This window comes from Musa acuminata, chromosome BXJ1-7 (assembly GCF_036884655.1).
Source record: "Musa acuminata AAA Group cultivar baxijiao chromosome BXJ1-7, Cavendish_Baxijiao_AAA, whole genome shotgun sequence".
Lineage (NCBI taxonomy): Eukaryota > Viridiplantae > Streptophyta > Magnoliopsida > Zingiberales > Musaceae > Musa > Musa acuminata.
Genome location: NC_088333.1, coordinates 10,402,839 through 10,426,768, shown reverse-complemented (window position 1 = coordinate 10,426,768; position 23,930 = coordinate 10,402,839). Strand labels below are relative to the sequence as shown.

Below are 23,930 nucleotides of genomic sequence, written 5' to 3'. Positions count from 1 at the left end.
TCCTCCATGATCTGTCCTTATATGAACTTATTCTACCATGTGAGCCGAGCTTAGAATAGTTTCTTCAAACCGGCCTGGTGATGTTTACACTCAAAAGAAAAAAAATAGACTATAATATTATATAATATTAATATTTATTGAAAGGTATTGATTAGTACGTCAATCTTTGTTAAAGAATAACAAAAGGAAAAGAAAATGCTGTCGCCATATTAAAGTAGTTCAATGCTTTGATCAGACCTCCATATAGGCTTTTTAAGATGAAGCTGGACTGACCCTTATTTTAAGCTTTGATCAGGACTTCAAGTAAGATTTGCTCCCTAGCGTCCTCAACAATGGAATTGAAGAACACCAAGGGAACTGCAAATTCCTACCTCTGACATTACATCAACTTGCTACTGATAAAAGAGCTATCACCATCGTGGCAGTTCATTAAGACCACTTGCAGGAAGTTCCACTGGCACTAATTGTTTATCCAAGAAGGGCAATCTTGGTGATTCAATCATCATCACTTAAGCCAAAAATCTTTCGCTTACCCTCGTGCTCCGTCCATTAAGCTTCACAAGAATTCTTTCTTCGTCGGAGGGCGAAGAAGGAGAAAGCACAGCCACCAAAGTTCCTGGTGAAAATAGTTTGATACTGTTTATGGAACTAATTAATCGATATTAGACAACATATCAAGCTATATTGACGTATATATAAGCTCAGTGTCGGCAACATGGACTCTGAATGAAGGGTGTATTCTCCTTGCGTTCTTAGAACATATCTGCTCCTCTGACAAACCAAGACAAAGGTGTAATTCGGTACACCAAACTTTTTGCGGCAACGCAAAGTTGACCAGCAAATCTTTAGATTTAGGCATCAGTCTAACCTACTTCCTGCAAGAATGGCTGCTATATCCACTATTTTGCAGAATTAATTAGCTGTCAGTAGTTGAAATTAATAAGAGATATCAAAATGTCAATGGAGGTTGCGTGTGATGGCTAGTCATCTGCCAGGCTCCTCCTGGCCTGATGAACATGTATGTCCATTGTCACTTACCTTCAACGCAGGAAAACACAAACTGCAATTGGCCTTGTTGATGGATGGGACGAGATGTGGCTTAAAGGTCAGATAACCTACCATCTAAAGCCACATGATGCTAAAACAGATAGCACATAATACGTACGTAAGTACATATTTGACACTGATCCACAACCATGTAAAAGTGGCAGGAATCCCTTTATAAGCAAAAGAACTTGTAGATATGTAGTATGTGAAGCAAAAATTAATGATATGTTTGTACTCCAGTAGTTGTCGCCTCCAATGGTTCAGAAAACAGTCATCATAGTGGAGCAAAGTAGTCCAGTCATCTGGTATTCCCTCAAAAGAAAATTAGACAATGTCCATTATGCATGCTACCTTTTATCTTTAGTATATATCCGATGTTAAAAGCTTGAGGATAGTTTGGTCGGTTGCCACGTAATTAATGTAATTTGGAGTAGCATCTTTGAAGTGTTAATGTAAAATATTGACAATTTTCTGGGGATTACATTGGTTGTGGGAGGGATATATCATGATTACATAATATGATAATGGACTTGATTATCTGAGTTACACTCAGATGGAATTACTTTTGATCCTCCTTTTGGTGTTACTAAATTTAGTTCTAGATCAGTGACCAAGTTGCATCTTTTGACTCTCCCAACAAACATTGAATACAAGAGGAAAGGATTGGTAATAATGGTTTCTTTGGTTTAGAAAAGAGACCCCCCAACTGGACTAGGATCATACCTTTGTGCTGCAGGGGCCTAAAAAGAAGCTATTATTTTTTCAAACAAAGAGAACTATATATTAACTTAATAATCTATTATTAGAGAAGTCACCCGTGACATCAAAGGGCAACAAAAAAAAAAAAAAAAATCTAGCCACAAATAATTGTTTTTATTTTTTAATATATAACACTCGACTAAAACCTGAGATATATCAATTGTATAATAATACGTGAATCATTTCGGATATGATACAATATTTTCGTATTCAATCTCTCAAAATTTAGGATAACTATCTTATAACTGCTAGATCATGATTGAGGTGGTTATTGAAATTATCCTGTAACCACTAAATCATGATAACTATCTAGATAGATAACTATGAATCAAATCTCAATACTCCCCCTTGATTCATAGTTGCATACACCAATTTACGATATAAAATAAACATGCTTTCGAACGGGAAGCGATTTGGTAAGGATATCCGTAACTTGTTTATCCGTTCCACAATGCTTTATTGTTATGGCTCCACTTGCCTAAAGTACTCTTTCGATCATCTAAAACTACTACACAATCACTATTAGTGAAACCAAATAATTTGCATTTAAATTTTGTTTTGAACACCCATTTTAATCTAATCGCTTTCTTTTCTTTCAGTAGATCCATTAACTCCCAAGTTTCATTCTTCTCGATTGACTTATTTCCTCCTTCATTGCTTTTCTCCATTCCTTTTTTTTAAGAGCTTCCTCAAAAGTCGTTGGATCTGAAATAAATAAAGCAAATGTTGAGTTATAAATTTCTGTCAGTGATCTGAAATTTCTTGGAGGGGTTTCATCTGAAGAATCCGAATTTGAACTGCTATTGGGTGAGGTTGACGATGAACTTTTTGGAGCAGGATTTGTCACTTGATTCTACAGAGTGTCTAGTTCTGTTGGAATCTACATTTGTGTTTCACCTTTATTGGTCTCCCAATTCCAACTTGCTCTTTCATCAAACATAACATTTATGCTAATAATAACTTTGTCACTAACATGGTTATACAATCGATATGTTTTTGATTATAAAGAATAACCAATTAAAATGTATTTTTCAAATTTTTCATCAAGCTTGTGATGATTTTGAGAATTCACCAAAGCATAAGCAATACAACAAAAAATTCTTACATGCCTAACACTTGGTTTCATACTATACCAAGCCTCAAAAGGAGTTCAATTCATAACAGTTTTTATTGGTGAAATATTCAACCAATAAACCGCTGTTGCAACTACTTCCGCTCAAAACTGATTTAGAAGATGTTTTCCTTTAAGCAAACTTCTTGCCATTTCAACGACAGTTTGATTCTTACGTTCAGCTACACCATTTTGCTCCGGTGTATATGGTGCTGTCAATTCTCTATGAATATCATTTTCTTCATAAAAAGAATTAAACTCATTAGATAAAAATTCATCGCCTCTATCTGTCCGAAGTGTCTTTATATATCTACCACTTTGCCTTTCTACAAGTGCCTTAAACTTTCGAAAATTATCAAATGTTTCAGATTTCAATTTCAAAAAATATACCCAACTCATGCGACTATAATCATCCGTAAACAATAGAAAATATTGACTTCCACCAAATGATTTTGTATTCATAGGTCCACATAAATCAGTATGAATTAATTCAAGACAATTAGATGTTTTCCATGCTTTTCCAATAGAAAATGGTTGTTTACTTTGTTTGTCATAAATACATCCTTCACATACATCAAGTGTATTAATCTTGGGCAATCCGAAAATTATTCCTTTTTAACTTAACAACCTTAAACCTTTATTGTTAAAGTGTCCATATATTAAATGCTATAAACTAAACTTATTCTTTTGAGTTGTGATAAGTGCATGCCTTTCAATATTTGACACATCAAGTGGAAACATCTTGTTTTGTGTCATGCAAACATTTCCTATAATCAAACTAGATTTTTTATCTCTAATAGTGCATGAACCATTATCAAATATTCTGAATATCCATCATCTACTAATTGTCTAACACTCAACAAGTTATGTGATAAAGTAGGAACAAAGAAAACATTATCAAGGTATTTTACCTTCCTTTGATTTGTCTTCACCTCAATTGTTCCTTTCTCTTCCACTTGGATTTGCTTGTTATCTCCAAGTCTAACATTCAACTTGTGAGTTTCATCAATATATCTAAATATTGATTTTATACCTGACATATGATTAGAACATCCACTATCCAGAAACCAAATATGATTTGAGATATTATGAACTTGTGAATGAGTCATAAACAACTTACTATTTTCTTCATTTTTCTCCACATAGCTTACTTGCTTTTCTCTTTTCCAACAATCTGTCTTCATATGACCAAACTTTTTACAATAGTGACATTGAATTATACTTTTGTAATTTTTTTTATCATAACTTGATTGCCCTTGTTCTTCATACCCATCAAAGTGTCTCTTCCTCTTCCATTTCCTCTACCATGAAATGTTTTTTCTTCATTTTTTTCAAGTAACCTGTTCAACCTTACTTGCAAGAAACCCATTAGTTCATCAAATGAATAAGTAGATAAATCTTTTGAATCCTCAATTGCGGCAACAACATGATCATATTTCGGAGTTAAACTTCTCAAAACTTTTGCAACAATTATATGATCAGAAAAATATTCACTATAAGATTTCATTTGACTAATAATTTCAGTCACTCGAGATAGAAAATCTTGCACCGATTCATTGCTTTTCATGAACAAAATTTCAAACTCATGACGGAGGGTTTGAAGTTTTACCGTAATCACCCAACCCTGAAATTCATTTTGAAGTATCAACCAAGCTTGCTTTGAGGTTGTCGCTGCTGCAATTCTTGAGAAGATTCATGTATAGCTTGTTGAATGAAGAACAATGCCTTTGAGTCCTTTCTATTCTCCCTCAGCCTGATTTCGTCATCTGGATCCGCATATCCATTCTCTATTAAGTTCCAAAGATCTTGAGACTTGAATAGAGTCTTCATCTTGATACTCCAAAATTCATAACTTTTGCCCGAGAAAATGGGGATAAGAGGTTGAGACATGGAATTGCCATTGGAAACCATAATGCCCAGTTCAGATTGAAACTAGGCTCTGATACCACAAATGTTGGGGATGGAGGAGCAAGAAAAAAAACAGAATACTACGATACAAGTAAAAGAAGCCTTTCGATTGAGGTATTAAAAAAACAGGAGGATTGATAAAAACAATACCAAATACACATAGACTTTCTATCCACCCTATAACTACTAGATCATGAGGTAGTTATTGAAACCACCTTTTAACGACTAGATCATGATTGAGATGGTTATTGAAATTATCCTGTAACAACTAAATCATGATAACTATCTAGATAGATAACTATGAATCAAATCTCAACTATATATATATATATATATATATATATATATATATATATATATATATATATATATATATATATATATATATACCAAAAAGCTGATACCATCCTTGCCCCGTTGATCGTAAGAACAATCAACCTAGGTCTTTCTCATTTGACTGCTATACCAGCAAACGCAAGGAAAAACAAGACCAATCGGGCAAGCAACGCTATGAAATCATCATGTGACTTCCAAATCCACCATATAGAGTTAGCAGCAATCGAAGTGTGCATGACTTCCAAATCCACCAACATCTTCACCTTCTTTTCTTCAACTATAGCCGCTAAAATAAAATCACCATGACAGGCAGAATTAATGGAGCAGCAGCATCAAAATTCTACTGTTTTCTCAACATCAAATTCATTGAAACAAACGGAAATGGAATGTTTTATACTGGTACAATAGCGGACTTGATACGTGCTCGACAATTCTTTCTTTGAGCACACCTCCCAACTCTTTCTCTCTGCGTTTGGATTCTGTGTTTACACATTATAGCATCGTTCTTTCCGACAGCAAGAATGCAACATCATCAAAACTAAATCATTGGTCCATAATTTTTGGACCACTATAATTTGCCCCAACTACGATGAACTCATCAGGTTTCTTTCTCTCTTCAAGCCAAGCATACTCCCCATCATCGGTTAGTAACTCTGCATCACCTGTAATACAGCATTTTAGTGATCATGCTAAACTCACGGGCATTACGCACAGCAAGGCTCGAAATTGCACAGACATGATGAACAATATAAGATCTCATAAAAGCAAATGAGTAGGTGACAGTGGCACCAAATGTTGGACCCTATCAATCGACTCCAGAGCTTTTCATAATATCCGGTGTTGACATTCCATGTACTATCCCAGAATGACAAATGGGTTTGCCGGACAGGAGGACATGAATTCTTCTTGATCCAAGAACGAACATATCAAGGACGTTTCTTCTAGATAATAATAGTAATCACCACACCACCAGAGTCTCAAAGTAGTGGTCGGTTCCCTCTACTCGACCAAGAGTTTGTAGATATGAATCGTTGCAGAGATGGTGCCAAAGTATTCCACCAAGGCAATTTTTTCTTGGTGGGTGTCTCTCAGACGTCAAAACACGAACGTGCCAAATCGATCAAATGAAAGTTTGCGCAGTTGACATGCATGTATTAATAATCGTACCACAAAAGCTAGCGTATGGGGAATCGTTGTAGTAGGTGCAGTCCCTTCCTTCTTCGGGATTGGAATAAGGCGGCCCCAGCACATCCAGCACCGCACAAGATGTTCTCGCAGTGAAACAGTGCAGGTTACCTCCATCCTGTGGAAAAAGCACAGAGGTCCTACAAGGCGCAGTGTAGGTGCCATCAGTCTTTACCTTTGCCAATCGCAAACCTGGGGGTTGAACTGCTAAAAACGCAAACACAAGAAGGCCAATCACCAAGATGTACGTGTGAAGTTGAAGAACCAGTCTACAGCTGGTGATGTGGAAGAGGCAGTAAGGAGATTGGGATAGACCAAAACTAAGTCATTATCAGAAAGCTGGAACTAACAGTGCAAGGGATCGACAATCTCAGCGGAGTCCTGAGGTAGATTAACCCAGTCATAGGATTTGACGTGTAAAGATCCAAAAAGAAGCTTGCTGAATACCGTCATGCCTGGGTGGTTGTGCAATGGAATCACACCCGAGGGAGGCAAGCAGAAGATGCAAATCTGCACGGGTGTATAAAGCAAACAAGGAAACAGTCGAAGCATATATAGATATGCGCGTATATCGAAGTAATATCATCGAGATAATACTGCATACCGAGAATTTATCACACTTGTAAATGTGTAAGTATGTAATCGGCGGCCTCCCTTCGGATGCACCATGTCGAAAATATGGCATTTTTGGTGTAAGACCAACATCTGAGGCATCCACGTTGTCTGTAAGTAAGAAAATAATTGCAGCAGTCAGAAGAAGTTCTACTAGTACATATCATATTTGGTTGGAAAGAATTAAGACAAACATAAACAGTTGTGTTGTACATGCTCTCAGCAACCTTACAAATACATCGAAAATCTCTCTATTATATAAGCATTTTCATTTCTTCAATAAATATTTTTTATTTCTTCAATAAAACTTAACAAGATTGTTGATCTCCGTTGATATGGCAGACTGTGGCGGACTATAACTCACTGTTCAGATTGCTTCTTGATAGTTGGGTGCATAGCGTTAAACACATTTCACATGATACAAATCTAACCAAATCACGTGTTCAACATTTCAAGCAAGGTTCGGAATTATGAGCCCACATGAAGCTTGCACTTTAATACTATATAAGAAAGAGGCATTGCAATATGATCAAATTGTAAGGCTTGAAGGAAAAAAATACCACTGAAACGTCAGGTCGCCTGTCAAAGAAAGCATTTGTTGCCACATGTTTAATCGAATGGTATCATACGACAGCATAACCTAAATGCCTAGAACTAGCAATATATGTAAGTAGCAAACATAGTACTCTCGCATATAAATGCAACAAGCAATAAGTGTAGACGAACAACACACCCAAAATGGAGCGAAGGCGATCGACATCCTCCGGCGAGGGAACTATCCCGGGCCCTCCATTGGCGAAGACCTCCTTGCACGTCTCGAACAGCCTCTGCACGGCTGACGGCCTCGGCCCAAGCTTCTTCCGCTTCCTTCCGCTCTTCTTCGACGACTGCTGCCTCTTCTCGGATGCTGAATTGCTGGCCGACACCTCTGACGCCGTCTGCTCCGCCAACTTTTCCCCAACCTTCATCAAGCAATTAGCACTGTAACAGAAGGAGAAGACCAGTCCACAAACACCTTCACCACATGAAATCAGAAACCACACATACCCCGTAGAGCTTACCTCACCAATAGTGGAGAAAACGATGAGGTCTTCGGAGTCGTCGATGCCAAAAGAATGTCGAAGAGACGAATGAACTCGGATACTGGTGCAGGGGAGCGGTGCTAATTCTATCGCCAGAGAGAGGAAAGCAAGAGGTTGGAGAGGCAGGAAGAGATTGTTTCCATCGTGTGAAACATAGTCAGCTTGATATTTATATGACAAGACTAATTGGCTGCTGAGTGCAATATCACAATCTCGATTCTTTGTGGATGGGTTCTCCTCCTAAAGAAGAGGGGATCGCTTGTGGGATGTGAACGTGAATGTGGATGTGGAATAAGGGAGAGGGTGACGAGAGAGAGAGAGAGAGAGAAGGGGTCATTTGGAGTTGGTTGTTTGGAATGGAAACCACGGGCCAAGCAAGGGAGGAAATCTAGTTTCCTGTGTGCTCCATTCAAACAGCCTTTGGAAATGGTATTCGTGTCTTGCCCCTTCGTCACCTCCTACTTGCAGTTTTCCTCCCTTAGCTATCTATCTCATGCTGCAAAGGCCGCGGTGTCTACTAATAAATCAACAATGTGGACCTTTGAGTATTTAATTAAGTAATATATGACTGGTTAAAGCTTAAGGTCATATGATGCCTCAAGAATTTGTTCCCCGTTTATATGTATTTTTAGTTGGGGTTATGGTAAGCATGGTCGAGGCCAACCATATGAGAACCACACGACTCAACAAAGTAGTAGTGAAGCGCTTATACAACCGTCATAGGATGTTGGTGCAAACAGATATGATCATTCATTATGTTTATCATTGAAGTATTAATTGCGATGTCTATGCACACACCAAAAACAAAAGTATCAACTGCAGTATGTGAACTACACGGAACTGATCATTTTTTTCTTCTAAATATTCTTAAATATTCGAGATTGATTTGGAGCTATAGGTGCATTAATTTCGAATCATTAGAGTAATAAGTAATGAATGGACAGTCTGGTAATGGACAATTCATCACTGAAGTAAATTTGGATCCTTAATTTGTTTTAGTAAGGTGCAAATTTTAACCTAATTTGGACTCAGAATGGTGCACTACTGTAGCACCATTATTCTTTGATCCTTCGATTTTTTCGGAATTCCCGCCAAGAAAAAGACTTGTAGATACATGCCAACATCTTGCGGGCCCCAAACATATGGACAAAGATCGTAGACGAGGACTGGAATCGTACCAGGGAGAGCTTCCTTATAATAGGAGATTAAGAACAGTGATATTGAACAAATCACTCCAAACACAGGAATCTCTTATCCTGTAGTCACCTCTCTGAGCATTTCTAAAATGATGCGGATAAACGTCAAAAATTCTGACTAACAGCAAAAAATGAGTGTTCTCTTGGCATAGAACTGCAACCAGGAAGGAGGTCATAGCTAACCTCGACAAGCTGGAAGATGCCCTGAGACCCTAGGACATGGATTTCTGATCACAAAGGAGATCCTTTTGGGGATCTGAATGTTTTCCGAGGATCAGATACATGGCAATATATCTAGAAAGATATCCCTGTGTGAGCTTTTATTTGTTGACATCATCTTACCTATATCTCTCCCTGTGATCATCTGGATCATGCTTCGAGGTTACACTCATCTGTATCAATATCGGTAGGAGGAGGAGTCTTCGCTACAGTAATGTATATTGAGAGCTGAAGCTCCCAAGGTTTCACGGGTCCCCTTCTCTAACCTGCTGACGAAACAAATGGAGATGATGGCTACTTGTTTAATTTGCTTGGCCGATCGAGGCGGCGCTTGTCGGCCACCAATCTTTATCACATTGGTGTTTGTTTACGTGACGTTGCCGCTTTATGTTTTGTTTGACGAAACAAACTCAAGAAGCTATGATAGCTACACAGGAATGCACGTTTTCTTACTCCGATCCGCATGGCAACTGTTCATGACTTGCATGGAATATTGAAGTATTAAGATTTAAAATATTTTTTATCTTTAAATAAATCGATTACATAAAGTTTAAAGATAAATGCCTATTAATTAAAATTATTTTTTCTATATTAATTAAGATTGTTGGTTGATTGAAGCCTAAAAGTAGTTTAAGATTATGTAAGTATTTTTTTGAAAAATTTAATATAGTTTTATTTTTTTTACTTTATCTTAGTTTCTTATCTGTTTGATTTTATATTAGGCTAGGAGTACCTTATTATTACTATTTGAGAAAAGATTACACTTTCAATATCAGAGCCATAAGGGTAATAATTTATATTTCAAAATCTTATTAATGAAGAAAATAATAATTTTTTACTATGAGTTACAATAATCAAGTTGGTGGGTTTGATGTTAAACTTTTTAATCAGTTTAACTATAAGACCAGAAAAAAATATTTGGAATCCTATCTCATAGAAGATCTATGAGACATGGTTAGTGGTAATATAATATCAATACCAAATGCTCTAGAGGAAACACCGTGAAGACATTAAAGATATTAAGGACATTAAATGTAAAAGTTAAATTTGTGTTAAAAAGATTTATTTCCAATGATCTCTTTAAATATATTATTGGTTGTAACTCAGTCGAGGTTTTGATCAGTCTTGATGCATTGCTCAACAAAAATAATATGGCTCAATAAATACTATCTAAGATGATATCTTAATTTCTTATTATTTTTTAAGGATTAAAAATTTATGTTTAGGGATATTACTCTTATATCCAAATGAGTCTATATATGATGCATTAATGAAATATTATATTATTCATGATCTTAAAAAATAATAGATTCCTTATTCCTTATGTTACATCTATTCAAGGATTAGTTCAACAATCATCCTTAGTAAAATTAAAAATTCTTTTTACTTCTCAAGAATCTTAATTCGTTAAATGATGGAGATTTCTACTTTAAGATGAGATGAAAATATCCTTTTTACAAATAAGAAAAAAAATTAATGATAAAAATAAAAGAAAAAAAGATTATGCTCATAGCAAGCCAGACTCTTTTTCGAATAATGGTATAAATCAAAAGAAAATAAAGTGTTACAGGTGTGGCAAATTAGGCTATAACAAGAAAATTTATCATGTTAAGATTTAATGAGGAAATATTACAAATAAAGAAGATTGTTCCAATGCTAATGATAAAAATTAGGACAAATATTTAATGGTTAAAATTATTAAGTTCATGGCATCCATCAACTTAAAACATAACTAGATAGTTGATTCAAAATGTAGTAATAATCTCCTTGGTGATGATATCAAATTCATCAATTTTCATCAATATGAAGGTAATGATATAATTATCATGATAGGTAATATTGTTCACTAAATGGAGAAGGAAGACACTATCATAATTTCAAATAAAGATAATAATTTTATTACATTGAACAATGGTGCAATGTGCATCATGGGGAAAGAATTTTATATTTTGTCAATATCTAACTCTTATGTTGATATGATAAATACAAATGATAGTGCATCAATCGAGCATGCTATACTTGACCATATAAATTTTCTCAAATTAAGTATTACGATATCTAATCAATAGTCTTCTCAATCTTACTACTTTAATAAAGTTTGTGAAAGTTGTTAATATGGCAAAAAACATAAGCAATCTTTTAATATTTTTTTCAATATGTAAATTTTTCTTCAAGCTTATTCATAATGATCTAATGGATCTTAGTCAAAATCTATTTTATTTAGGTTCTAATTATATGTTTAATTTTATTGATGATTTTACAAAGTTTACTTACGTCTACTTTGTGGAAAAAAATTTAGAAGTTTTTTAAAATTTTAAAAGTTCAAGTTAACAGTTGAAAGCATTCTTGAAAGAAAATTAAAAGGTTATACACCAATAATTATGGGGAGTTCACTTTTGATAAAATTTTCTTCTTTCGCAAAGAGCACGATATCAAATTGAAACTCATATATATATATATATATATATATATATATATATATATATATATATGTAAACATATCACAATAAAATGATATGGTAGAATGAAAGATTCAATATATCGTGAAAGGTTAGAAGTGTTGGTTTCTTGTAAAGAATTTATTTAAAGTCTTATGGGAATAAAGTGTAGCATCTGTAACTTATGTTATTAATCGAACTTCTCTACTCAATTAATTGAAGTTTACATATAAGCTCATGAGAAATCAAATATTAAATATTTCAGAGTATTTGGTTCTCTATATTATATTTGCATACTAAACTAAAAAATAAGCAAACTTAATGCTAAGGTAAAGAAATATATTTTTATTGGCTATGATGAAAGGAAAAAATATTAGAAATATATGGATCTATAAACATATATATTTATGGCATCTCAAGATATTGTACTTAATGAAATTTCTTCTTATTATCCTCCACAAATAGTTTCTTTTGAAAATATCATTTACAATAGTGATATAGGGTCAAAGCTTATTGTTAAGTATTTTTTGTCATCTAGTGCTTCTATTGATTTTGGCTCATCTTATTCCTAATATGTAATTATTTTTATTATTTTTTCATCACTAATGGGGGAGCAAAGTGATAGGAGAATAATGACGTTCATGAAATATCAATTTTAATATCAAAAAAAAATTGTCAAATTAATACGCTATAGAGATAGCGATAATGTAAGTATATATTACTATTTCTTTTCTGAACGAATTAAGAATCTTGAGCTTACTTATTTTGATAAGGTCATAAGTGTTAAGAAGTATGAGGATACCATAGATGAAAAACGAAAGCACTTCATAAAAATGAAACTTGAAATTTTATGCCAAAGCTTATAAATATAGATCTAATTAATTGTAAATAGGTCTACAAAATAAAACATAAGCTAGATAATAGAAGTATAGATCATTATAAGATAAGACTTGAAATTAACAAAAGTAAGAAGGTTTTTCAAGTTATAATAATGGCAATGCTCTTTTTCACCCTCATTTTTTTATGCTTTTATTGACAGTCTAATTTTCTTAACAATTACAATATTAGATATTACATTTTGAATTAGTCTTTTAAGTCATTTTATGTAATATTCAAGGGAGCCACATCTTGGTGTAACAACGAGAATCACATATTCATTTATGGCTATGTGTTTTTATATGGTTCTAACCTGTATCTCATAGTGTAGTAAGAAAAAATAATCGATCTCTCCTACAATCGGAGTATAATGCAAGGATTCTCACTTGTTGCTAAGAATATATATTATTAAGACATTTAATTAAAGAATTTTTTTATCAAATTAATAAATTAATTATTTTATAGCAAGACAATCAAAGTGTCTTAAGATTGGCTACAAATCTAATTTATCATGCAAGAACCCAGCATATTAAAATTAAAAATTATTTTATTCGAAAAAAAATACTTCAATGAGTCATTAAACTAATAAAAATCAAAAGTTAAGATAATATCATACATATCTTTACCATCCAAAGACCATTTAAAGACCTTTGAAAAAAAGCTAATATTTATTTCTAAAATATACTCAGTGAGTGTTAAGATTTAAAATATTTTAGATTTTTTTTATCTTTTATCTTATAAATAAATTGATTAGATAGAGTTTAGAGATAATAATCTCTTTATCAAATTGTTATTCTATACTTATAAATAAATAATATTTACATATGTAAATCTATGCAAGTGTAACAGTTGAGATATATAAAACTCAAGAAAAATAGTTTAAAATTCTATAAATATTTTTTTTCTTTTGGAGAAATTTAATATAACTTTCTGTTTTTTTTTTCTACTTCAGTCTTGATTTCTTTTTTCTTTCTTCTTCTTTTATTTGATTTAATCTTAGAATAATAATACCTTATTATTATTATTTTAAAAAAATTACACTTACATGCGATCTCCATTCTTCTTTTGAAGTGCCATCAGCCCCGAAAGAATAGTGTACAGATGCAGCCCTAAAAACAGTAGCAATAGAAATATATAGGTCCAGCATCAGATTTCCTCCCCTCATGATAAGACATTATCAAGCGTAAACCTATCGACCTTTTTTCCATCCAAAAGGCACGTAGATTCGTTAACAATAGGCGAGGGACATAAAGAAATCCAGATACTGAGCTTTCTGGATCTAAACTCGAATGTTATATATCCAGTGAAATCATGACTTGGTCCAAAAAAAATATATCATCCCATCTAAAAGAGATCAGATTGCAAGGCAGAAACCTCCAATCTATACTGCATAAAGGGTTATTGGTTGCGACCCACTTGCATGTGACCACACATGCAAAATGAAGACGAGGACTTAATTAGTGTCGGTGATGTTGAGTACTTAAATAGCTGCACCAGAGAACGAGTGTTACAATACTACTAATAGGTGCATAACTATGGGTGGCCACTAAAAACGGTGGGTGGCCAAACTAGCTTCGGGCATATCTTAATCCCAGATTAGAGGCAAGCTCAAAAGGTGGATACCTTGGCAATCACCAATTATATATGCTAAACTGTATTTTAGTGATAGATGCAGCATCACTAGTGTGCACTACCCCACATACTTCGTTTCATCTCTGGAAAGCTGGCCATTGGAGATCTTAAACCCTATCCAACAACGTTTGCCTCTCACCTAATATTCTTACGTAAGTGCTAAACGAACAGAGGGAAAGACTTTAATAGCATCAGTCTGCAACGTTGTACTTATACATATATTTGGTTTGACTACGAACCAGTAATATACCCCGTATGCTAAGTCGTGTGGATTCAACTCTTGCATGCCCATAGGAACACCAGGATCCCGTCAATGGATCCAATCTCCCCATTGCAAGAGAAAAAGAAGGCGAAAGTGCCTATTTATTGCCTGAAAACGTTGATGAACAACAAAGAAACAGCCTCTCACATGTGATAATGGAAAAGTATTTTAGAAAGAGAGTTGCAATTGTCACGTAATAATCTTCACAAAACCAATATTGACTGTGCGATCAGAGCACGTTCTAATACTTCTTTTCCTTTTATTTTGGCTGCAGCTTCATGCTTTTCAAGATGGTACTAATCTTCCTGATGATCACTATTTCGTCTGCATGCATGATTACCTGATGATCACTATTTCATCAGGTAATCTTCCTGATGGTACTAATCTTCCTCCCTTATCTCGATCATTCCAAGGATAAATGTCCCCACCTCGTGCAGGACTTATCTTCCTGATGATCACTATTTCGTCTGCATGCATGATTACCGAATAAGAAGTACATCAATATGTAACTTCTATGATGAAAAATAAAGAAACCTGAAGCAATAGTGATTGCGGGAAAAAGAAGAAAGTAATCTGCCTCTAAAGCTTGCTCCCAGCACCAGATTCGATATGAGCATCTAGCATGATCCTTGAATCCAGTAATATTACCGTCATATGATTCCAGAAGCTTTCTTCTACGAAATCACATGAGAGCTTGTCGCCCAAAGTTGCGCTTCAATCTGTGCCATCTATTGTAAATTGCAAGTACCACCGAGAGAGTGCCCACTTCTCTACTGCGGAGTTTCAGGTAGAGCTACTTGCTTTTATGGTAATTCCATAGAGATTTCTGTTCATTGTGGATTGCACATCCTTCCATCAATCGGTGGTGGCGATCGTACTCCTTCACTAGAACGAGATAGGCGGACAAAAAATGAGCTTCTAATCTGCTTAGAGTGGAATTGCAGAACCATTAAATGGTGAGATAGGTCAATCTACTTAAAAGGAGGGGTAATAAGTGGATATGACCCAACCTAAAAAGAATACCGTATCTTCACTGTCCATGAGACATCAGAGCATGCAAGATGACTACAACTCTCATGGACCTCAGAGTTATAAGTTTGGGCCATGCTGACCAAGGTCCACCTCAGGCATCTCCTTCCTCAACCTTGGCGATCCAAAAGAACGCCTCGTGACCAAGGTGAATGCCTGGAGAGAGTGTAACTAAAGATGAACTGTTATTATGAACCCACACATCAAAGTCTCAGTGGATCTTAGATCGCCATGGAAACATCAAAAGGAAATGATATCGGACCTAAAATAAGAACAACATATCTTGAAAATTTATGAAACGTTCTACTTTGATATAACGAAAGAAGAAATTAAGAAGACAAGCGATAGATGATTTATTTGCTTGGCTTACAAAATTTAGAACAATATAAACTGCCACTTATCGTACGAGATCAAGTTGATTTAATTTGAACTAATCACATATTATTTCTATTATTTCCATAGTTAGCTATAGAGTTATATTGAGTTTCTATATTTACGAAAACAAAATATTTAATGTTGTTTCTTCTCACGTAATTGATTTGCTGACGAAAATACCGCATATGTGAAATATAACATTAAAATAATATTAAAAAAATAATTTTATAGTGTTATTTTCATCAATATTAATTTCTCCTTTTATAACTCTTGTGAAATCAATTTTCTTCTCGTATCCTTCCGAACGATCTCCCGATAGGAGAAAGATTCAATTAAATCTCAAAAATTTTGTTTCGATCTAAGCTTGAGCTTAGCTATTAACATCCTCCGATAGTCGACCCTTCTATTCTTCTCCGACATGTCCCTTTTTTTTCTTCTGATTTTTTTTTTCCTTTGAATGGTGATAATAATATTATAAAATTATTTTTTAAATTTTGTTTTATACCACTTTTTGTACGTGATAATATATTCAGTATTTTTATCAATAGAATCGACTATACAGTATTTTCATCAGCAAAGTCGACTATCCGGAAAGAAATGAGATTAAATATTTTTACTTTAATAAGTATAAAAATCTTAATATAATTTTTTAAAAAATATAAGAATAAGTTTTTTAATGGTATTTAACTGTCTCGTCATCTTTTGTTAATTAGCCTAAGAAATAAACTGCCACATATCAGGCCTTTGATGTCGTTATAACGAATCCGCTACGACAGTTAAAAATCACCAGCGCGGAGACGGAAGAGACTGTTCCGTTTCAAAGCGATGGCTCTGACGTGGCCGGTGTAGGATTCATTGGGAGAACCAATGGAGACGTCTCCTCGAAGCCAACAGTCCGGCGATGGAAGCTTTTGCCGTGAGAGGAGTTCCGACCTTCCTGCACTCCTCTTCTTTCTTGTTTCGATCGCCTTCTTCTTCTTCTTCTTCAGCCACACGACGATCTCGGGTTTCGTTCTCGTCTATCCCCTCCCTCTCGCGCGCGTGCTTGAGGCGCCTCCATCCCTTCCAACAGGGAACCCTACCCTCCCGCTTCATCTCTTACGGCAACCGGAACCTTTGTATGGCCCTGCAATCCGACGCCAGTTCTGTTGTGGAAGCCCCTTTGAAGGTAAACCCCTGCTTTGCCCATCTATGTATTTTCAGCTTAATTCCGGGCTGTGGAGACAAGATCTTGAGGACCAATCTTTGTCGTCTTTGATGATAAGGGTTCTTATGACGGCTCAATCGCACAAGTACTTTTTTTTCCCCTCTTATTTTTCTTCTTGATTTGGGCTTTGCGTTTGTGCCTTGAGACGATGACTCTTCAAGTGTCCGTAATTCAAGAACATATTCTATCGTTAGGTTGGTATCTAGATAGATTTTCCAGTTTGTTAATCGATTCCACATCGTCGAAGCGGAGGAGTTATGGAACGGGACTTTGTTTGTTTCCCCGTGAGGGATTGTGAAATTTTTATACTTCTGCTGGATGTTAATTGAAGGTGACTGCATGCTTTTCTAGTTTTCTGTGTCTTCCCGAGACTTGAACTGCAGAAAGGTCTAACTTTCCTGTGGTCACCGATCATAAACCACGTCAAATTTCATGCTTGTCCATCAGCGCTCTTAGCTAATATCTGCTTTTTATGTTTGTCCTGTTTGATATTCATGCATTATTAAGCTGAAATTTTCTTGAGGCTAGGACACAACTTACAAGGGCTACCGGCTTCATTTTTTAATTAGCTCATTCTAATGATAAATCTGCAAACTTCATCCCTTTTTGTTTCGTTGAAATTAATAAACTCGAAGAGTCTGATCTTGTCTTTGCTACAGGGTAATGAATTATTCCTTAGAGCAATGATCTCTGGCATGGAGAAGGTCTACTTGAGCAGAAATCCAACTGCTAAGGCCATTCTGGAACTTGTTAGGAAGGATGATGGAGAACATATCTGCTATGATCATTTTGCTTTCCGAACTTTTGGGGTAAATTCATACCTTTGTACTTATTTTCCTGAATTGAACCAATGTATTATTGCCCTTAGGTTAACCTACCATGAACTTTTTCTGTCTTTGAAGGTAGATGGGCATGGCATTGATTCCATGGCCAAAATATTCTTATATTTTGGTTATAAGCCACGTGAAGAATTGAGATTTCCTGCAAAGAAGTTGAGAGCATTGTGGTTTGCCCCTCCCAGTACTGGATACAGTGAAAATGGGACTGGCGTTGATGGGGCTTTGCCAAGGATATTTATATCAGAACTTCTTGTGGATCAGCTGAGTTATGAAAGTCAGGTTGAGTCTCTATAATCTCTTTTCGGATGTTTGACAATTTACATTATAATGGGGTGCTGCTTTCATGTACTTATTTCTTTTTGTTGGAAGAATCATAATTATCCTATTCCCAATGATTGTGAAATTCCAATATGCTAAACAATAAAGCAAACCATATAATGATCTTATGTGTGTGAAAGAAATTGAGTATTGCAAGACTTTCCTTTTATGGGCCTCACATTTTTTATGAGGTGCACAGGATGTACACCTTAGGTGCACCTTGTTAAAGCTGATGGAACACAGCACAAGACTAGGACCTCCAAAAGCCTAGTGTGCCTTTGACAACATTGATGACTTTTATGATCTTGGAACTAGTATTTAATATGGTATTGATGAAACTTAGCCCATATTTTCCTGACTTTCTAGGTTACATGTTGATCATTAGTGTTTCCAAATGGTGTGCCAGAAAAATAATGCATGCAGATTTTATGCATTATTGTCTTCCTATGTTATCAGCAATCTGATTTGTTGGTTAACTAATATGTTTTCCTTCTGGTTTGGTTTTTCAATTTTAGTTTAGCTAGCTTTTGTAAATTAAACACTTAGTTAAAATTGATGTTGATCACATAAAGTGTTTCTTATATGCAGGAAGTAATAAGAAAATACATCAAAACATCTGATAGTGGATATGAACATGCTGCTCTTGCAAGTACCATGGGATGTCTGACTTGGGAGAAGCCTTTGTATTCTGATTATCAATTACTATCTAGGTATTTCGACAAGTTGAACTTCCTATTATTTCAGAAGCAGAGTGTTGTTCATTTTTGGTGTGATGAGAGGGTGTATAATATAATTCTTACCATTCATTAGGTGCTGGTGGGAACATGTTCTCTCAAGTTGATTCTATTAATCTTAATTATTAACTGAAACTTGTGGAGCATGTAATGAAAATAAGTTGGTTTTCTTATTTGTTTCATTTGTTGATTCATTTTCAGAGAGAGTGAATACGCTGCATGGACACTTGTTAATGGTTATGCGTTGAACCATGTCACTATTTCTACTCACCGGCTGAAGTCCCATATCAGAAAAATCGACAGCTTTAACCAATTTATTCATGCTAATGGATTTAAGTTGAACTCTGAAGGAGGGATCTTGAAAGGTTTGCTACCAGCTTTACGTTCCTTGAATTGAAGATTCAAATAGTACAACTAGACCTTTAGGCAGCTTGACTTGGCCAATGTTTTTAATTGATGAAATATCAAAAATATTTTGTTTTCTTGTGTAACTTTTAAAGAACCAGTCAGCATTGTATAAAAGAAACTAACATGGCATTCAAATAAATATGTGCATTTAAGAATTATTTATCAAGTAATGTATATTATGATTCTGAAGAAGTTCTTTATATATCATGACTGTAATATACATACTGTATAAATAGCCAACATATCCGACAAATACTTCTGGTTGGAAGCTTTAGCTAGATCTCTCATTTGTCAAGTGCATACTGTCAGTCCATGCATTAATCCAAAGAAATATGCTTCTTTTCCACTTGCCAGAAGGAATTGGCTCCATTTGGCCACTCTTTTCTTCGCATGAGCCTTTTTCCACTGACCAACTAGAAATCATTCCACTGGAAAACAAGAGCTGAATTGGTTGTCTTCACTAATAACTTGTTGATAAGAGGTTTCTTTTACTTGGTTAGATTATGTGCATTCTGAAAGAAGTCTTCCATGATTCCATCGATGATTACTCGATGGACTGGTCGACTTATATCTTATAGATCTGTTTCACGCAAAATGAAGATGATCTTCATAATACCTTCTTTTCTAAACTAGAAACAACAAACCTACTATTAGTTAATTACTCATTTGTCAATACTGGTGATATCTTAGTTACGTATATGTTTATATTTATACTATTGGAAAAACCAAGCTCTTCAGCTTTCCTTCTATTTTATCTTTCATGAACAGTGAGCCCCGATGGCCTTCTACTACAAAGTTCAACTGTTGCTGATACAACTTCCTTCAAATTTGCTGATGGTGTAACTGAGTATGTCGCTTGTTCGTACATCGAGTTTGCAGAACGCCTTTTGCTTCCCGAGTACGAAAACATACCTGATGAAGAGGTATGGATTTATTAGTCTTTGTTTTCCCCGATTTAAGTTTAATATTAAAGATACTGATGTCTCAATTCAAAGGAACACTTGCCTTCAAGTAACAAAGATTATGTCATCAATTAGGCAGACAACACATACAGGAGATATTCTATCATTTGAGAGAGCTTACCGATAATGTCATCATTACATCTTATAGACTTTCTAATGATCTTTACTAGTTTGGATCATCCTTTTACTTGAAGTTCCATTACCCTTGTATTGTCACATGTGAAACTGTGGAAGACCTTTATTGACACCCTCGCCAGCACCCTTGGATGTTGTGTGATTTTTTCTCTTCATCTAGCTCAGATATCAGTCAGTTCATTATTATCATGCAACATCCTCTAGGTGCACTAACGTTTTGGTCAAAGTCTGCTACATGCTCGTAAATAAGGTTTGGTAATACAAAACTTCCCGAGTAGTCGCAGTTCACCAGAAACCTAGTAACTGTATAGCTTGCCCATCGAAGGTATGCAATTGGTAACCACTGACCTGTGATACATAGAACCTTTGGACCCTCTTGTGTGTTCATGATATTATATTGTTGACATTATTACAGTTCCATATTAAATATATAATCTGTTTATCTGAACATTAAATGGTTCCCTTGCAATACATGTATATATTCTCTTTCACTCATGGTTGTGTCTCTATGTGCCTGTAGGCTCAAGAGTTCCATAGGCGTGATGGTTTTGAAGTAGGCAATGCTGATAAGATCTTTGAAAGCACATCAAGGGATCAAGTAACAAGGAAAGCTGCTTGACAGATGAATCTGGATATCTAATGAAAGCAATGCCATGAGTATGGACTATCCAGTCACCATCCTCTGTATCTATACAGATCCAGTTAATTTACAGATCTGATAAATAAGGATATTGTAATTTGTATATATCTAACATATGTCAGATGTGAACTGTTATTGCTGTTACCATAATACTTATCGTAATGTTCGATGAAATCAATTTATAAACAGAGGGGATGAACTGCCTCTCGCCTAATTAGAAATCATCTTTATCCGAGTTTTGAGTACGGCTGGACTGAATGTGATGCATCAGCCAAGAAAAAAAAATATTTAAAATATTTGACACATCCTAAAGCAAGATGCATTCGTGTCTATTCGACATGCGATCTATTTGTTCAAGATTAAAAAAAAAGTATTTAAAATATCAAACTCATTAAAATATTTTCTATATAAGCGGCATATCTCCCGAAACAAAAGTTTCCGAAATCTCCAATGTAACTAAAGTGTTTGTTTTGTTATGATGGATGTGATGCATCCATCCGAAACACATGAAGCACTTGATAGGATCAAAGAATTCTCTTTACTAATGATTTGTTGTTTGATCAAGACAAAAGATATCTAATGCGGTGATGTGACCAAGGCATCTCATTCTTTTCTATGCATTCATCTATGATAATAAAAGAAAAACAATCTAAACACCATCTAATCATTTTTGAACTTAGATAATAACAAACAAGGTATTATGAGCCCTTAATCAGAATACAAGCCTCGCCGCCTTTGTCACTATTTTTGGCGGGAAAATTTCCTTATAAATCCACCAAATCTTTTCCCGATCATCCCCAATTCATGACAACTCTCTCAAACTTCACCTCGAAACCCTAGCAATGGAAGATGCGCAAGACGATCGAGAGCAACAACGAGGAGCGGGAGGAGGAGGACAAGAAGCAGAAGTAGAAGAAGAAGAAGAAGAAGAGGAAGAGGAGGAGGCTGGAACGCTAAGCCCGTCTTTCCCGATGGGGAGGGTGAAGAAGATAATGAAGTTAGATCGAGAGATCAACAAGGTGAACTCGGAGGCTCTCCTCCTCATCTCTCTTTCTGCCCAACTCTTCCTCGCATCCCTTTCTGCTGGCGCACGCCACGCGGTCCTACAGAAGAAGCGGCGGATCATCAAGCTCGACCACATCCGCTCCGCCGCCCGCGCCCACCGGCCCACCGCCGCCTTCCTCCTCGATTGCCTTCCCAAGCCTCCTCCGCCCCCGAAAGCAGTGTCACCTACCTTAAAAGCCAGATCCGCCGATGAGAAGCCCCTCCCTCCCGGCGCCCGCCGCATCGATGATTTCTTCCGGAAGCCGTCGGCGGATACTCAGTGATCTCGATCTGTGGTACGCCTCGCTGCCCCCCTTTGCGTTTTCAGATCACGTGGCCGGTGCCGTTTAGTAATCGTCAGAGGGTAAATGAGTAACCGATCGGTTTGATTGCTATCTATTATTGCATCGAAAGCTTACGATTTAATATCTCAAAACATCAATTTCTTTGATGATTATATAATTGTTGCTGCCATATTTCCTGCTAAATGATATAAAGTTCTTTAGAGATTTTGGCTTTTAAGCTCTTTGAGATTATCTTTTTAACATCTAAGTGACCTTTCGAGGAAATTAGGGTTAGACGCTGTGGTCCTGTTGTACATTATGGTCTAAGATATATACATTAGGTTTATCTAGGGAGGAGAACATGAAGCTCTCGGGGATCAAAACTGACTCATCTGAGGTGGTGAAGCTGCTTCAAGTCCAACAGATCCTCCTTGGAGACTGCTTACCATTGTTAGAAATAAAATAGTCTTGATAGGTTCCTTCGAGGGTGTTAAACTCTGTCATATATTCAGGGAAGGTAACCGTTGTGTAGATTGGTTGGCTGATTTTGCCAACAAAGTTTCTTTTTGTGGAGAGGCCACTGACTGAATCCTTTTGCTTCCTTTTTGAGTGCTTATTCTTCTAGCACTGACTGTATTCGCTGCTTTTAAGTGATACAAAATTTTCTTTTTGCTTTCATTTAAGTGATAAAAAATATATTATACATCAAAAGGTATTACCAGCATCATTCAGTCTTATTTGTTAGTGACCCTAACATGTGAGCAGAGTTCAATTACTGAGATGTTGCCTGAATTTTCAGACAATTGATGGGAATGTCGTTGGAATTGATCTTTAATACCCATTACAATTGATGAAGGTCAAATGATTGGCATGTCTTGGAGTCTGAACTTCCAAATGACAGGGATTTTGTATATTCTCTTGTTTAGGACATTTTTGTATAGATACAATCGTCAGTATCTGCTCTGATTTCTGCTGATCTTGGACTTCCCGAGATCATTATTATATTTTGTCTTAATTATTTGAATTAGTTCATCAAACAATAGGTCTTCAAACTCTTTCATCTCACAATGTAGTATCTCAAAGCATCGCCAGTTAATATGATTGTAGGTGTCATATTTCCTAATTTATGATATGAACTCAATAAGGCATCCACGTTGTCATCTAGGCTTTTGATTGTTACCATCTTGTTGTGTAAGTGATCATTGAAGAAATTTGAATATTTCTATCATCAGGATTAAATGCTTCTGTTTGAAGAATGCAAACCATCTAGAATTTTCTGTTTTAATGCAATG

The 23,930-nt window shown here is 35.5% G+C and overlaps 3 protein-coding genes across 4 annotated transcripts; 2 read left to right on the top strand and 1 right to left on the bottom strand.

Annotated features, from left to right (window-relative positions):
- Positions 1–5,486: 5,486 nt before the first annotated feature.
- Positions 5,487–8,356, bottom strand: LOC103991576 (plant cysteine oxidase 2). Of its 2 annotated transcripts, none has more exons than XM_065191872.1 (6): positions 8,020–8,356; positions 7,692–7,939; positions 6,951–7,069; positions 6,697–6,856; positions 6,329–6,550; positions 5,487–5,823 (listed from the first exon to the last, which is right to left on the bottom strand). In XM_065191872.1, the coding sequence occupies exons 2-6, from the start codon at positions 7,924–7,926 to the stop codon at positions 5,705–5,707; spliced, it is 855 nt and encodes a 284-aa protein (XP_065047944.1). In that variant the 5' UTR covers positions 7,927–7,939; positions 8,020–8,356; the 3' UTR covers positions 5,487–5,704. The 2 variants fall into 2 exon arrangements, with proteins under 2 accessions (XP_065047944.1, XP_018684402.2); XM_018828857.2 differs by having other exon boundaries at positions 6,329–6,553; positions 8,020–8,355.
- Positions 8,357–16,858: 8,502 nt separating this feature from the next.
- Positions 16,859–21,534, top strand: LOC135678742 (2-oxoadipate dioxygenase/decarboxylase, chloroplastic/amyloplastic-like). Its single transcript, XM_065191871.1, has 7 exons — positions 16,859–17,235; positions 17,934–18,083; positions 18,177–18,392; positions 19,020–19,141; positions 19,367–19,530; positions 20,342–20,496; positions 21,191–21,534. The coding sequence occupies exons 1-7, from the start codon at positions 16,969–16,971 to the stop codon at positions 21,287–21,289; spliced, it is 1,173 nt and encodes a 390-aa protein (XP_065047943.1). The 5' UTR covers positions 16,859–16,968; the 3' UTR covers positions 21,290–21,534.
- Positions 21,535–22,152: 618 nt separating this feature from the next.
- Positions 22,153–22,638, top strand: LOC135680151 (uncharacterized). Its single transcript, XM_065194138.1, has one exon. It carries the CDS (start codon positions 22,153–22,155, stop codon positions 22,636–22,638), a length of 486 nt encoding a protein of 161 aa, XP_065050210.1.
- Positions 22,639–23,930: the final 1,292 nt, after the last annotated feature.